Source organism: Bubalus bubalis, chromosome 3, assembly GCF_019923935.1.
Source record: "Bubalus bubalis isolate 160015118507 breed Murrah chromosome 3, NDDB_SH_1, whole genome shotgun sequence".
Lineage (NCBI taxonomy): Eukaryota > Metazoa > Chordata > Mammalia > Artiodactyla > Bovidae > Bubalus > Bubalus bubalis.
The window spans coordinates 147,408,572-147,426,420 of record NC_059159.1 but is presented as its reverse complement, the minus strand read 5'-3'; the positions used below and the strand labels follow the sequence as shown (position 1 = coordinate 147,426,420).

The 17,849-nt window shown below is 39.4% G+C and overlaps 1 protein-coding gene across 3 annotated transcripts in view; it reads right to left on the bottom strand.

The window, feature by feature from the left end:
- SPTLC1 (serine palmitoyltransferase long chain base subunit 1) overlaps positions 1 to 17,849 on the bottom strand; it is a 68,286-nt gene that overhangs the window by 21,329 nt on the left and 29,108 nt on the right. For all 3 annotated transcript variants that reach the window (XM_025282099.3, XM_006067980.4, XM_044940317.2), the window contains 3 exons: positions 14,936 to 15,068; positions 4,336 to 4,465; positions 1,021 to 1,110 (listed from right to left, as the gene is read on the bottom strand). In XM_025282099.3, the coding sequence (XP_025137884.1) occupies positions 1,021 to 1,110; positions 4,336 to 4,465; positions 14,936 to 15,068 (353 nt within the window). The remainder of the gene's footprint in view (positions 1 to 1,020; positions 1,111 to 4,335; positions 4,466 to 14,935; positions 15,069 to 17,849) is intronic.

Sequence of the window (17,849 nt, the reverse complement as noted above, 5' to 3'; positions counted from 1 at the left end):
AAAAATCTCAATGGCATTTTTTACAGAAATAGAAAAGCTGATTTTAACATTTAAATGGAATCTCAAGGTACTCCAAATAACCAAAAGAATCTTGAAAAAGAACAAAAATGGAAAACTCACATGTCTTGATTTCAAAGCTTACCACAAAGCTATATAAATTAAGCAATTAAGCATGGTACTCACATAAGGCTAGATAGACAAATGGAATTGAACTGAGAGTCCAGAAAGGAACCCATATATTTACAGTCAGATGATTTTGACAAAGGTGCCAAGACCATTCAATGGGAAAATAATAGCTTCTTCAACAAATGGAGAGACAAACAGATAATCACATCCAAAAGAATGAAACTGAACCCCTCTCTCACAGAATATACACAGACAAGTAAGAACAAAAAGTTAGATAAATTGGACTGTGCCAAAATTAAAGACCTTTGTGCATTATAGGTCACCATCAAAGAAATGGAAAGACAATCTACAGAATGAGAGAAAATATTTGAAATCACATTATCTGATAAGGGTTTAGTATCCAGAATATACAAAGAACTTAACAAAAAAGACAATCCAATTTAAAACTGGGCAAAAGGCTTCTACAGACATTTCTCCAAAGATCAACAACTAGCCAACACAAGAAAAGAGGCTCAACATCATTAATCATTTAAGAAGTGATCCTGAGGGATCCTCTGGAGTGACAGAAATGCTCTATATCATGACTGTGGTGCTGGTGATACAGTGGTGTACACCTGTCAGAACACACCAAATCACACACTTAAAATAAGTGTCTTTTATTACGTATCCATTACACTTCAATAAAGTTGATTTTAAAAAACTCAGTCGTGATTACTCTTTAAATGTCATGGTTGGCATTTATGTTCATCTACTTCCCTAATATGATCAGATTGTGCTTATGATATCTATTAAGCAAAGCAGTGTAGATGTTATACATTAAAAGTGGTCATAAACAAAAGGTATAACTGCCAAATAGTCTTAATTCTCAAATAATTAATAGACATAGTTGCTCACCAATTCTGGAAGAGGGCAAACAGTTCCAGTATTCATATACAATCCTTCAACTATAATGAAACGTCGAGTTACACGAGCCTTGCGAGGATTCTTTAAAAGAAAAAAACAGACATTTTAAACTTTAGTAACTCCAAATATAAAAATCTGTTAGGTGCTTTCTAGCACTTTCACATTACAAGATGTATTCACCAAGATAAATAAATAGACTAAATTAATTTCAAGTTTAAGGTTTGCGATCCTGTTACTATGAGATGAAAAACAGTGCTTTCTTGTCCTACATATGTTTTCAGGTCACATAGCCAATGAGGGCTTCATATACAATCCTTCAGGGCTTTCCTGGTGGCTCAGAGGTTAAAGTGTCTGCCACAATGCGGGAGACCTGGGTTCAATCCCTGGGTCGGGAAGATCTCCTGGAGAAGGAAATGGCAACCCACTCCAGTATTCTTGCCTGGAGAATCCCATGGATGGAGGAACCTGGTGGGCTACAGTCCATGGGGTCGCAAAGAGTCGGACACGACTGAGCAACTTCACTCACTCACTCAGCCAATGAGGAGGCCTCACCCACAAATACAAACTGTTTAGAATCTGAGAAAATTAAAACAAAAACACAACCCTCCAAAGCCCAGAATGACTGGGAAGGGACCCAGGGGAATCTTCTGGGGGAGAAGTGGATGTTTTACGTCGTGACAGGGCTCAGGACACCTGGGCTACATAGGTATAGTGAAAGTGAAGTCACTCTGTCATGTCGGACTCTTTGCAACCCCATGGACTGCAGCCTAACCAGGCTCTTCTGTACATGGGATTTTCCAGGCGAGAGTACTGGATTGGGTTGCCACTGCCTTCTCCAGCAGATCTTCCCGACCCAGGGATGGAACCCAGGTCTCCCACATTGTAGACAGATGCTTTACCGTCTGAGCCACCAGGGAAGTCCATACATAGGTATAACCACTGGTCAAAACTGTATGACTAGGATTTATGTATTTCAGTGTCTGTAAATTTTACCTAAAGTAAGAAGAACTATAATGATGATGACAATCATCATCTTCACAGAGATGGGGTGGGGAGGTAGGTGAAGGTTCAGATGACACAAGAATGACAGAATTTTGAAAACAGAGCTGAGAGAAGGGCACTGGGAGCTTCACTCTACTACTATTTCCTCTGAATGTGCCAGATCTTTTAATAATAAAAAGTTAAAAAAACAGACAAACCTTGATTTCCCTTGTCAACCAAAAAACAAATGAAACCTTTACCTTTCTTATTCCTCAAAACTGAGTCAAGTGAAACTGACTACGGCTTCATCCAGTGATGTTCAAAAGTAGTGTGGTGGAGGGACTTTTTCAAATAACACATGCCTTTCCACACCCCACTGATCTTTGACACCATTTCTGATTATCTTATCTTCTAAAGATAGAACTCCAGAGGATACGGGTATTTAAGAATCCTAGAATATATGCGCCCATTTATCCTCTAGAAAGGCTGTCACAACTGAAACTCTCATCTGAGCTAGAGGAGGACCCTTTGTATCATCACATACATCAGTGTGGCACTGATTACTACCATAAAAGTTTTCCCTAATTGGACAGGCAAAAACCTTTACCCTAATTTCTGTAATTGTTAGTGAGGTCAGACTATGTTTTATTTGCTCAGTTGTTTGTATTTCTGTGAACTGCTGTTTTTAATCTACTGTCTTTTTTTTTTTTCTTAAAGAAGGATTAATATGGGATACGAGAACTCCATAAGAAAAGGAATGAAAAAAACATATGAACCCCAATAAGTTGGGAAATTTTTGACAAAAAAAGTTTGATCCAAATCCAGACTAAACAGCAATATTTTAACTCACTTTCAAAGTAAAAACAAGTATCTAAGTAGAAAATATATAAAAATTTAAATATTAAAATAAAATTTTAAAGGATTTATTTCTAAAAATCAAAATGTAAAGTAATTTAGAAAGCTTACTCTTGGCAGGAAAATATGGTAGAATTAATTAGTAAAAAGGTAAAAACTATAAAATGGAAATAAATTTTAAGATAATTCCTGGTTATTCACTTTAAAAAAGTTCCACAGATTGTAAATCTTATAAAATACATACACACAAAACTTGAGTATGTTGTCTTCCAAATTTGTACAATGTTAACTTGGCAAAATAACTCTACAGCAGACCAGTTCATTGGTCATACCTTCTACAGCAGCGTTCTTCAATACGGTAGTATTCTATTACTGAATTATAATAAGGGGCATCATTTTACAATTTGTAGAAAGAATTCATAGGTGGTATGGTCTCAATTTTAAGCCGTTCCCTAACATCTATAGATTTTTCTAAATTGTATAATTATAAAACACAGCTTATAGCACATCTATCGCAGAACAGCAGAAGAGCAGAGTCTATGCATATTCACCACAAGAATGTGTATGATCATGTAGTGCTGCTCCTAGGCTATCACCTAAACAAAGACAACTGAATCCAAAAGAAATAAAACAAGTATCTAGAAAAATGGGAATTAACACAAAATTAAGAATGTGATGAGCATCTTTATCAGTTACTCTAGCAATGGATGAGTTGCAGTGGAAAAGTCCACTTGAAAGTGGTGTTTCAAACCAAGGATCTGGTGACCAGGTTACTAGTACATCTACATACAGTAGTTCCCGCTAATTCTAAGGGTGATGCTTTGAACACATTTCCTCTATTTCCCCCTTTATCACAACAACAAGGAGCAAGTTCCACTCCCCCAATTTCCTCCCTGCCCCAAGGACCTACGCAGGTGCTTGAGAAGTCTTAACAGGCTGCAGGAGGGAAGGAAACCATGCTTGAGGCAGTCGCTTCCCATAGGAAGCAGTCACTCAGAGACCTGGGATGAGGCTGGAGTCAGAAGTCTCACATAAATTCATAGATTAAGATACGCTGCCACTGTTTTTTCCAGTGGACTGATACATGATTTATTCTGATATAAATAAGTCCGTTTTGAATTCACTAGGTATATCCTGTTAACACTGTAATGAATTCTGGTGTTATTTCTGTAGAGTTGAGTATATGTTCCTCCATCTCCAAAGTGCATGCCGTTTTTCTTTTTCTCTTTTTAGAAAGCTGCCTAGATACCGTTTTTCCAAATTTGCCACATATAATGATGACAATGATGAGGCAATTACTATCAGACTTGGCTTTCTAACCTGAGGTACATTTAATAAGCAAGAACACCTTTATTTAATACCCAAATGTGATCCACAGGCCAGTTTTCATGACAAATTACCATTTCATTTATAATTTAGCTGGTTAGAAAGTACTAAAGAACTGTATCATTTTCTTCAAAAGAATCATACCTTTTGATCTTCAATCTCTTGTTCTTTTAGTAGTCGCTCCAGGTCGTCCATATCATTATGGTTAAACAGCTTAATGTCACTACGTGATGCCTGTAATCCCTTCTGAATAGCAAAGCAGGCAGCTTTATCTCTGCAAGAAAGACAGACCCACCAGACTGGGGTTTAAAGAGTCTTGTCAACATTCTCAGAAAAGGAATGCTTGTTTTTGTAAGTTGACCAACATCCACTTGTTAAACTGAAGAGGGTAAATAGATAAAATATGTTTGAACATGAATACATGATTGTTTGCACTTCACTCTGCCAAGTCTTTCCATCTAACTACCATATTGATTCTGTTCCAAGCACCACACTCTTGCCATATTTTGATCTTTGAAAAATCAGCATGCACCTTACTGTATGGATATTCACAGTAATTTTCTCATTCTGAAAACTAAATGAAACATTGATGTATCTTATCATCAATAACATCTCTGATTTGACTGGCCACCACTCTGCCATTACTTTGCCATGAAAATGAATACTGGACTGTTGACGCTACATAACCCAGGAGAGAATGCTGAGTCATGTAGATTAAACTTCAGTACGATCTCCCAAATTGAGTTATTTGTGGTGAGAGGGTGGAATATAGTTTTTAAATTAAGTGTATTATTTAAAAGTTCAAACAAGACTTCTACTTCTGGGGAGAAAGACATTATTAATTTTTCCTATTTTTCTCTCTGGGTAAAACCAAAAATCCTGGACATTGTGTATAAAACAAATATAAGACAATACTGAAAAATAAGAAAAAGCACACAACCAAGGGATGTAAGAAATGACATGAAACAAGTTTCTGGATTTTCCTGATTTGGAACTGATGCAGCAGGCAAACTGGAAATGCCAACAGGCATAGACAAAAAAGGTCTGACAAAAGTCTGCTCTCTGTAGCCAAGGACAGGAAAGGGGGCAGCTCAGCAAATGATAATGTCTCTCTGTGTGTTCTTAGTCACTCAGTCATGTCCGACTCTTTGCAACCCCATGGACTGAAGCCCGCCAAGCTCCTCTGTCCATAGGAATTCTTCAGGTAAGAATACTGGAACAGGTTGCCATGCCCTCCTCCAGGGGATCTTCCCAATCCAGGAATCAAAGCCAGGTCACCCATACTACAGGTGGATTCTTTACCTTCTGAGCCACCAGGAAAGCCCAATAATGTCTCTATTGCAGCCAAATCAAAAACAACCTGGGCCTGTCCCCTCCACATCAGCAAAGGCTCAGGGGGAACCTAGACTCTAGCCTTTACAAGGCAATAACAAGGCTCCCCAACACCCCCAAGGGCACTGTCACAGAAGACAACCAGAACTTGTATGTATCCCTACTGGATAGTAACAAGTGGCTCCCACTGTGAAGACCATGTGAGACCCAACTTCCAACCCTCTTGCATGAGAGGCACTCTCCCCTCTCTATGCTTAGGGCATGTCAGGGGAGGCTCAGAGAAGAGTAGGACTCCCATCAACAACCAGCAGAAATGAAAATAACCCCATGTCAGTGTCAATGGAGGCCCAGTGGAGACCCTGGACTTGTATTTCCATCTGGCAGTAATGAGGCAGCAGTGCCCCCTGCCCCTGCTGGAAGACTGTCAGAGAAACAATTAGAACATTTAAATAAAGCATAAACTATAATAGCATAATATGAAAATGTCATACCAAGAACCAAAAAACATCAAACAATGGAAAAAAAATCAACTAATATAGGTACTGAGATGACAAAGCTGTTACGATTATCTGTCAATGATTCAGAGCAGTCACAATGAAAATGCTTCAGTGAGTAATTACCAACATGCTTGAAACAAATGAAGAAACAGGAAGTCTCAGCAGAGAGAGGGAAGAAATAGAGAATCTTATGGAGATGTTAGAATTCAAAAACAAAATAGTCAAGAGAAAAAGCATAGTGGATGAGCTCAAAATCAGAGAGCTAAAAATACAGAACAGTAGAAATCAAGTCAATGTAGATAGCAAAGAGAAAACAGACTGGAAAGAAAATAACAGAGTCTCAGGGACCTGTGAGACCACAATAAAATACGCAACATTCAACTCTGCGGAGTTCCAAAGAAGAGAACCAAATAGGTACTTAAATAAATAATAGCTGAAAAAAGTCCCAACTTTGGCAAGAGGCTTCACCCAACAGATTAAAGAAGCTGAGTGAAATTCTTGCAGGTGAACCCAAGCATATAAATGCCAATACAATTTTAGTCAAATTTCTGAAAACTAGTGACAAACAAAAAATTCTTGAAAACAGCATGCAAAAAATGACATCTTATATATAAAATAAAGTTGAGTGGCAGTATATTTCTCATCATAAACCAAGAGCACCAGAAAAGAGCATCACAATGTATTTCAGATACTGAAAGAAAAGACTGGCAACCAAGAATCCAAAACTAGTAAAAATATTCTTTAGTAATGAAGAGAAGATGACATTCTCAGTTGGAAAAAACTATGAAGAGTTTTTCTCAAGCGGGCCTCCCCTAAATGCATAGCTAGGGAAAGCTCTCCACATAGAAATAATAAATAAATAAAATAAAATAACTGTACATTCTGATGAAGGAAGAAAGAACAAAGTAAAAAGTATGAACACACACAGTAGGCTTTTCTTCTCATGAGTTTTCTAAATTATTTTTGGATGGTTAAAGTAAAAATTACAACACTATCTCATGTGGTTCTCAAGGTGTTTACAAGAAATACTTAAAACAACTGTATTATAAAAAAAAGATATAAGTGATTGTATTAGATAAACAAGATAAATAAAAATGGAACTCTCAAAGACATTCAATTAACCCTGAGAAAGGCAGGAAAAAGAAAAAGGAAAACAAAAAACAAACAGAACAAGTAAAAAATGAAAAATAAAAATTGGTAGATCTAAGCTCTCAGATGGTTAGATAGCATTACCCATTCAATGGACATTAATCTGAGCAAACTCCATGAGATAGTGAAGGACAGGGAAGCCAGGCATGCTGCAGTCAATGAGGCTGCAGAGTTGACACAACTCAGCAACCGAACAATAAGCTCTCATATACCAATGATTACATTAAATGTAAATGGCTTAAATATACAATTTAAAGACAGAGACTGGCACAGAGGATTAAACATACTGCCTATAAGAAATTGCCTTCAGATGTAATGAGATAGGTAGGTAGTAAGGGAATATGTATGTATATTATATACAATAATACAGGCAGTGAACATATTTATTACATACAATAAATCCACCACACAAAACTTTCAAAAGGGAAGCAGAGTGCCTGTGTTATTAACTGATAAAGACAACTCTGGAACAAAGAAAATTATCAGAGACAGAGAAAGTCATTCAGTTCAGTTCAGTTGCTTAGTCATGTCTGACTCCTGCAACCCCATGGACTGCAGCACACCAGGCCACCCTGTCCATCACCAACTCCCAGAGTTCACTCAGACTCATGTCCATTGAATCAGTGATGCCATCCAACCATCTCATCCTCTGTCGTCTCCTTCTCCTCCTGCCCTCAATCTTTCCCAGCATCAGGGTCTTTTCTAATGAGTCAGTTCTTCACATGAGGTGGCCAAAGTACTGGAGTTTCAGCTTCAGCATCAGTCCTTCCAATGAATATTCAGGACTGATTTCCTTTAGAACAGACTGGTTGGATCTCCTTGCAGTCCAAGGGATACTCAGGAGTCTTCTCCAACAGCACAGTTCAAAAGCATTAATTCTTTGGCGCTCAGCTTTCTTTATAGTCCAACTCTCACATCCATACATGACTACTGGAAAAACCATAGCTTTGACTAGACGGACCTTTGTTGGCAAAGTAATGTCTCTGCTTTTTAATATGCTGTCTAGGTTGGTCATAACTTTTCTTCCAAGGAGCAAGCATCTTTTAATTTCATGGCTGCAGTCACCATCTGCAGTGAAATTTTGGAGCCCCCAAAAACAGTCTTTCACTGTTTCCACTGTCTCCCCAACTATTTGCCATGAAGGGATGGGGACTGGCTGCCATGATCTTAGTTTTCTGAATGCGGAGTTTTAAGCCAACTTTTTCACTCTCCTCTTTCACTTTCATCAAGAGGCTCTTTAGTTCTTTTCCTTCTGCCATAAGGGTTGTATTATCTGCATATCTGAGGTTATTGATATTTCTCCTGGCAATCTTGAACCCAGCTTGTGTTTCATCCAGCCCAGCATTTCTCATGATGTACTCTGCATATAAGTTAAATAAGCAGGGTGACAATACACAGCCTTCATGTTCTTCTTTTCCTATCTGGAACCAGTCTGTTGTTCCATGTCCAGTTCTAACTAACTGTTGAGCCATTATATAATAATAAAAAGTGTTAATTAGTCAAGAAAACTTATCCTAAACATGTACCAAGTAACAGAGCTTACAAAAGGTAACAAACAAAAACTGATAAAAATGAAAAAAGAAATAGACAAACAACAACAACAGTTTGATAGACCTGTAGCACTAGTAGTTTGACAGAACTACCAAACAGAAAATCAGCAAGGATACAGAAGAACTCAGTAACACCAATCAGGAAGATTTAATTGTCATTTACAGAACACTCCATTCAGCAGAATATTGTTTTCCTATTTAATGACAGGGCTTCCCTGGTGACTCAGAGAATCCACCTGCCATGTGGGAGACCTGGGTTCAATCCCTGGGTTGGAAAGATCCCCTGGAGGAAGGCATGGCAACCCACTCCAGTACTCTTACGTGGAGAATCCACATGGACAGAGAAGACTGGCAGGCTATAGTCCACAGGGTCACAAAGAGTCAGACACGACTGAGCAACTAAGCATAGCACAGCACATTTAATGATAATGGAGAAAAATAATTTTCCTCAAAAGGTAAATAAAATTTCATGGAAATTACTCTTTGTTTCACTAAAACTATGATATATAGAAATATATCTTAGGAAGTTGACATGTAAAACTACCTCTCTCTCTGAGTGGATTATAAGATAGAAGTGGCAAATAAATCTTTTGTGTGGTTTCTTTTGGTTTTAATTTGTGTATCATTGACTTTCAACAAATAATGATCAGTACAACATTTGATCACTGAATACTATCATACGAAAAACCGAAATGCGTAAGGAAGGAAATTAATCACGTGTCCTGTCACGAAGTGACGCATTCTCACTGTTGTCCTCATACGGGCTTTTCTCTGTATTTGCCAAAACATTCTTTTTTAAAGTGACTATGGAACATATTCAGATACTTATATCTTTCCTTTTCTCCTTTGCTTTTCACTTCTCTTCTTTTCACAGCTATTTGTAAGGCCTCCCCAGACAGCCATTTTGCTTTTTTGCATTTCTTTTCCATGGGGATGGTCTTGTTCCCTGTCTCCTGTACAATGTCGCAAGAAGAGATAAGAAAGCCTTCCTCAGTGATCAAAGCAAAGAAATAGAGGAAAACAACAGAAAGGGAAAGACTAGAGATCTCTTCAGGAAAATTAGAGCTACCAAGGGAACATTTCATGCAAAGATAAAGGACAGAAATGGTATGGACCTAACAGAAGCAGAAGACATTAAGAAGAGGCGGCAGGAATACACAGAAGAACTGTACAAAAAAGATCTTCACGACCCAGATAATCACGATGGTGTGATCACTCACCTAGAGCCAGACATCCTGGAACGTGAAGTCAAGTGGGCCTTAGAAAGCATCACTATGAACAAAGCTAGTGGAGGTGATGGAATTCCAGTGGAGCTGCTTCAAATCCTGAAAGATGATGCTGTGAAAGTGCTGCACTCAATATGCCAGCAGATTTGGAAAACTCAGCAGTGGCCACAGGACTGGAAAAGGTCAGTTTTCATTCCAATCCCAAAGAAAGGCAATGCCAAAGAATGCTCAAATTACCGCACAGTTGCACTCATCTCACACGCTAGTAAAGTAATGCTCAAAATTCTCCAAACTAGGCTTCAGCAATACGTGAACCGTGAACTTCCAGATGTTCAAGCTGGTTTTAGAAAAGGCAGAGGAACCAGAGATCAAACCGCCAACATCCACCGGATCATGGAAAAAGCAAAAGAGTTCCAGAAAAACATCTATTTCTGCTTTATTGACTATGCCAAAGCCTTTGACTGTGTGGATCACAATCAACTGTGGAAAATTCTGAGAGATGGGAATACCAGACCACCTGACCTGCCTCTTGAGAAACCTGTATGCAGGTCAGGAAGCAACAGTCAGAACTGGACATGGAACAACAGACTGGTTCCAAATAGGAAAAGGAGTACGTCAAGGCTGTATATTGTCACCTTGCTTATTTAACTTGTATGCAGAGTACATCATGAGAAACGCTGGGCTGGAAGAAGCACAAGCTGGAATCAAGATTGCCAGGAGAAATATCAATAACCTCAGATATGCAGATGACACCACTCTTATGGCAGAAACATCTGGTCCCATCACTTCATGGGAAACAGATGGGGAAACAGTGGAAACAGTGTCAGACTTTATTTTTGGGGGCTCCACAATCACTGCAGATGGTGACTGCAGCCATGAAACTAAAAGATGCTTACTCCTTGGAAGGAAAGTTATGACCAACCTAGAGAGCATATTCAAAAGCAGAGACATTACTTTGCCAACAAAGGTCTGTCTAGTCAAGGCTATGGTTTTTCCAGTGGTCATGTATGGATGTGAGAGTTGGACTGTCAAGAAAGCTGAGTGCTGAAGAATTGATGCTTTTGAACTGTGGTGCTGGAGAAGACTCTTGAGAGTTCCTTGGACTGCAAGGAGATCCAACCAGTCCATTCTAAAGGAGATCAGTCCTGGGTGTTCTATGGAAGGACTGATGCTAAACCTGAAACTCCAATACTTTGGCCATCTCATGCGAAAAGTTGACTCATTGGAAAAGACTCTGATGCTGGGAGGGATTGGGGGCAGGAGGAGAAGGGGACTACAGAGGATGAGATGGCTGGATGGCATCACAGACTCGATGAATGCGAGTTTGGGTGAACTCCGGGAGTTGGTGATGGACAGGGAGGCCTGGCGTGCTGCAATTCATGGGGTCGCAAAGAGTGGGACACAACTGAACTGAATTCATGGAATATATTCCAAGAAAGATCATATCACAGGCCACAAAACTGACAAATTTACATTTTCCAAGGGTTTGGAAACTAAACAACACACTTCTGCATAACCTATGGGTCAAAGAGAGTATTAAGGAAAATAAAATCCAAGGAACTACATGAAAATGAAAATAAACACATCAAATTCATGGAACACAACTACAGCATGATTAGGTAAATTTATAACACTAACACATTAGAAAAAAAGAAAAGCCTCAAATTAGTAATTGAAGTTCCCACTTCAAGAACCTAGAAAGAATAAGATAAACTGAAAATGAGGAGACAAGAAATGCACCAAAAATTAGCAGAAATGAAAACAAAAATACACTGTACAAAAAAATTCTATGAAAGAGTTGATTTTTTTTTTAAAAGATCAATAGAATTGACAAATCTCTAGCAAAAATGACAAAAAAGAGAATAGACAAAAATTACCAGTCAGGAAGGAAATGGGCTTCCAGACATTTGTACTTTGGCCACCTCATGCGAAGAGTTGACTCAATGGAAAAGACTCTGATGCTGGGAGGGATTGGGGGCAGGAGGAGAAGGGGACGACAGAGGATAAGATGGCTGGATGGCATCACTGACTCGATTGAGTCTGAGTGAATGGTGATGGACAGGGAGGCCTGGCGTGCTGCGATTCATGGGGTCGCAGAGTCAGACACGACTGAGCAACTGAACTGAACTGAAAGGTATACCACATTAGAAGGATAAGAAAGGAATACCACAAAGTATGCTATACATATAAATTTGATGATTCAGAAGAAATGGACCAATTCCTTGAAAAACACTAGCTACTACATCTCAATATTTAAATAGCCTTATAAGTACTAAGGAAATCAAATTCATAGTTAAAATACTTCTAAAACAAAACAAAACAAAAAAACTCCAGGCTCAACTGTTTTTACTGGAGAATTCTAACAAATGTTTATAGAATTTCTCCAGAAAATACTAGAAGAGGAGTGAACACTTTCAAATTGACTTCAGAAAGTATTCTGATGCCAAGACTACTGCTGCTGCTGCTGCTAAGTCGCTTCAGTTGTGTCCGACTCTGTGCAACCCCATAGACAGCAGCCCACCAGGTTCCTCTGTCCCTGGGATTCTCCAGTAGAATACTGGAGTGGGTTGCCATTTCCTTCTCCAATGCATGCATGCATGCTAAGTCGCTTCAGTTGTATCTGACTCTGTGCGACCCCACAAACAGCAGCCCACCAGGCTCCTCTGTTCACAGGATTCTCCAGGCAAGAATACTGGAGTGGGTTGCCATTTCCTTCTCCTATGCCAAGACTAACAAAGTCTAAAAACAGTTAAGTATGGCTAGTTATCAGGAAATATAAACTAAAACCACAATGAGATATCTTTATACACCTACAGAATGGCTAAAACGAAAAATAGTGACAACACCAAATGCTGCTGAGGATGTCGGAGAAACTACGTCACTTATATACTGTTGACAGAAATGTGAAATAATATAGCTCTCTGGAAAAGTTTGGCAGTTTCTTGAAAAATGAAATGTGTAACACTGCATGACCAGCACCTGCACTCTTTGGTCTATATTCCAAAGAAATAAAATTTAAGCTCACAGAAAAACCTATACATGAATATTTATTGCATCTTTACTTGTAATTGCCCTAAACTAAAAACAACTCTGATGTCCTTAAGAGGTGAATAGTTCAACAAACTTTGGTGTATCCGTACTATGGAATGTGGCTCAGCAATCAAAAGGAACAAACTCCTGTTTTACACAACAACTCTAAAGAATCTCTGGAGAATTCATTCAAAATGAAAAAAGGCAATCCTCAAATATTACCTACTATATGATTACATATGTACAGCAATCTTGAAATGATGAAATTACCGAAATGGAAGAAAGTAGTGGCTGCTGCTGCTGCTGCTGCTGCCAAGTCGCTTCAGTCGTGTCCGACTCTGTGCGACCCCATAGACGGCAGCCCACCAGGGTTCCCCGTCCCTGGGATTCTCCAGGCAAGAACACTGGAGTGGGTTGCCATTTCCTTCTCCAATGCATGAAAGTGAAAAGTGAAAGTGAAGCCGCTCAGTCATGTCCGACTCTAGCGACCCCATAGACTGCAGCCTACCAGGCTCCTCCGTCCATGGGATTTTCTAGGCAAAAGTACTGGAGTGGGGTGCCATTGCCTTCAGGGGTTAAAGAGAAAACAGGGTAGAAGGGACATGAGTGTGACAAAACCAGGGATTATCTTGACTTTATCAGTGTCTACATTCCAGTTTGAAACTGTATTAGAGTTTTGCAAGAGGTGACTTTTGGGGAAGACTAGGTAAGGGGTCCAGAAAATCTCTGCATTTCTTACAGGTGTACGTAAAGCCACAATTATCTCAACATAAAGCATTTCATTAGTAAAGGGTACATAAAGTAATAGAAAGATAAAGTAATAAGGAAAGATTTAAGTATATGAACAACCATTGCTCTGAGATCTGCAGACAAAGCATTATCACAGTTTACTACAAAAGAAAGAAAATGAAACCTCAGGCATATTGCCTATGCCTAATGAATTTATCAAAAACAATTCATTAAATCATTTACTAAATACCATTTTTACCTCCAGGGTGCCTACCTTCAAATAGACTTCAGGTGGAATATTTAAAATTATGTACAAGGAAATAATTAAGTTGTCTAATGATGTACTAGAAATTTAAGTTCTAAGACACCAAGTGTAAGACTTGAAAGTGAATTTAGACTAGGTTTCCCAGCAACTAAACCAAAAGGACAATATAGTATTTATTATCTGACAAAGGAAGCATACAAGTTCAACTGTTAACTGTAAGCTTTTTCTGGACTTTAAACTCAAAAAGAATTTATGGGGCGGTACTTGTACAAAGCAACACTGATAACACTGTAGTTGTAACTATGCTTTATTAAAAATCTAGTCCCTTGTTGGGGACTTTCTTAACTTTCCAGAAGCAAACATACATGGGCACTGGATGTGTGGTACTGCTGTTTACCATAGAGGGGAGGAGCAGAGTGAGGGCTGGCAGAGCCCAGGTAGCAGGTTACAGGCAGCATCAAAAGTACCTGCCGCTAGCCCAAGCCTCTGTTATCTTCTGCGCAGATTATTAAATAACTTTTCATTTTAGGTCTCAGACTGACTTTTGCTTCCTCTTTAACACTGTAGCCAGAATTTGGTTTTGTCACACTTCACTTAATAGCTTCCATTGTTCATAAAAAGAGAGACACAAGTCCTTATTATAAGTCCCCAACTCAGGACTTCAGTGTTCTAAACAACCCATGGGGCAAGATCAGCAGAGACCAGGAGTTGCAGCGAGGGCGCTGCGAAGTGGAGTGATTTCAGCAGGGAGTGTGAGTGGGTTATGATCACAGACTCACAAGGACACCATGCTGTCAGGAGCTGCATAGGGAAGGCACAGGGCTGGCCCCTTCCTGCAGAAGTTTGACCTTCTCAATGTTAAAAAAATATCAATATTTTAGGTAGATGATCTCTAACAGAGACATTTTCTAGGAAGGCCAATATTATTTCCAAAGGAATTTTGAAATGTAGGTAAAGGTAACTTACACAAACACAATGTCCCCTCTCTTAGAGTAAGCAGGAATAGCACTGGCTATCGTGGCAAATCCGTATGAGTATATTATGGCTTCTTCTGTCTTCATAAATTTTGCCAGGCGGTCTTCTAAATCCAAGTGCACATCTAGTTAAAGAGTAAAAAGTTAAATGGTTAAAAGGTCTTTTAATTCTTTTTCTTTGACTAAAGAAGAAAGAAAACAACATAGGCAGTTTAGTTATTAATAGTCACCTTGTGGTCAAATGTAATTGTTTTTAGTTACAAGTTATACAATATCTACTAAGATAATTCCAGGCCCAAACTATTTCCATACTCTGTGAACTGAGTCAGCTACTCATTTGTTCATAAATATGTAACTGAGATGGCTGTGACTCTGGGTTTTGCTTTCATACCACTCTAGCAGTAAGAATTCAAGGCCCTGTCACTTTGCCTGCTTTAACTTCTCTCAATCAACAGTGCTGAGGTGTTATCAACATATGTTAATTTATTAATGCCTTTTAGCATTTTAGCAGAAGTGACCAAACCAGGCATTAAGACAACTGTCAACCAGCTTTTAAAAGGAAAAGAAATACAAAAGCAAAGTGGTTAAAAAGAACTCCACACTCTCTGCATTGAGAGGGAGCCTTTCTCAACTATGGTGGTCACTCCGCTGACAGTTTGTGTCAGCATTTATTGGTGGCACCTGCCATTATACTGTAGGACTGAGTTTCTGTCTGAATTTTCTTTCTAAGAGTACTGGTGAATCCAAATGTAGAATACAAAGAGAAATATGGCCCTTTTATGGAAGCAGCTTAGGAAGAATGTTGATATAATTATAGGGATAAACTGTAATTATTAAACTGTTTTTTTTCTTCTCTCTTACATCATGGTTCCATATAGCCTTTCACCTTCCTAGACCCTCAGATGAAAAGACCAGCGATATCCGGAATAAACAGTATACTGACTGGCTTTGAACTGGAAAACTTTAAGGCATCTTGAAGCATTACCCAAGAGCAGAAAAAATTTTTTAACTTCCTTTAGCTCTTTTAACTACAGCAGGACCCAAGCCTGGAGAACCAGATCAGCATTTTACCCATGCCCTGTGCAAGGAGAACTCAGAAGCTGATACAGGGAAGATGCAGCCAGGCCCCTCTAGCCTTGCAGTTTCAAGAGAAAGAGGACGAGCTCAGAGCAGTAAAGGCAGACTTTCAGATAGAGCCGGGGTATGTCCAACTGAGAGGAACTAAGAAGCGTAGGCAGTGGCAGAGGACCTAGGTGTTCTCCAGTAAGGGGTGAAGAAGGCTGATGGCCCAGCAAAACCCTCCCTTCAGCCTAGATGTCAAGGACCTGTAGGTGGGAGCATCGCACCAAGAGGCCCCTTCAGCATGAGCCTTCCCTGCGGTATGCCTCTCCCCACCAGAGGCATTCCTGGTGAGAAAGGGGAGAAAGAAAAGACCTGAAGGACTGAGATATACAAAAGAAACAATCCGGCCCACGGTAAGGGACAGGGACCTAGTTAATTATAAAGCTTCCATCACCTTCCAGGGAGGGATAAGTTCAGCAATAGGAATAAACCACTTTTTAGAACATTTGACTAAAGTGTCTAAACCCTGTAAACCCACTTACTGATATATCAGAGGCAAACTAATCTTATTGCGATGCCTTTTAATTAATAAGACAAAATTGAGAATTATAAAAGATACAACTTCACAAAGGACTACATTTTAAAAAGGAGATGAGGGCTGTCTAACAATCTCAGTTAACTCAACTGTTAATTAAACATTTAGTAAGTATCACATACAGATACTGTGATAAGCACTGGGTCAGGGAGAAATAACAGGGCTCCTGCCACCTGAGAAAGTGAGACAGCTAAGACAGGCATCTGGCAGTTCTCAATGGAGAACTCTGAGCCTACAGGTGCCTTCGGTCTCCTGGTCTGAAGCATCTGGGTCCCTTCTACACTCAGAACTGCAACACCTCTGTAGTGACTTCTGACTAAAGGCAGAGGTCCCTCAGTCATGAACTGAAGGCTGCAGGGGTGGGAGCCAGTCACTGAGCAAGAGATGAGACAACACAGAGGGTCCAAACTAAATCCCAATTTGATGGCAAGAGAGGTACAGTGAGGAATTAGAAAATTTAGCAGCAATATCCAAAAAATAAAATAAATCAAAGTCTAGACTTTCATAGACTTCTTAAAGGATGATACAGAATTGTGAAAATGAACTATTTACCCCATTCTAATCAAGCAATGATTTAAAAAAAATCTAGGCATGCTTCTGCCCATTTTTAAGTGTAAAAGTATACCTATATAGCCTGAAAGTGAAAGTCACTCACTAGTGTGCGACTCTCTGCAACCCCATGGACTATACACAGTCCACGGAACTCTCCAGGCCAGAATACTGGATTGGGTAGCCTTTCCCTTCTCCAGGAGATCTTTCCAACCCACAGATAGAATCCAGGTCTCCTGCACTGCGGCAGATTCTTTACCAGCTGAGCCACAGGGGAAGCCCAAGAATACTGGAGTGGGTAGTCTATCCCTTCTCCAGTGGATCTTTCTGACGCATGAATCGAACCAGGGTCTCCTGCATTGTAGGTCGATTCTTTACGAACTGAACTATCAGGGAAGCACTCCCATATAGCCTATTACATAAAAAATACATGAAATATCACTTGATTTCCATGACCAAATAGTTATTTTTATAAACTGATACTTTAATTAGATCAATATTAAATAAACATGAGATTTCACAATTACAAGGTCTAGAAAGATGCATCCTGGTTGATCGAAATAGTACCAAAGGAATGCTTAGCTTTTCAAGCATCAAACCTGTGATAGCAACACCACCAAGTCTACAGGCTTGATTTTGCGCCTCCCTGCCCGCCATTCTATAAGGTATGTTGCCAGGGAAAGGTTTCAGGCAAAAATCT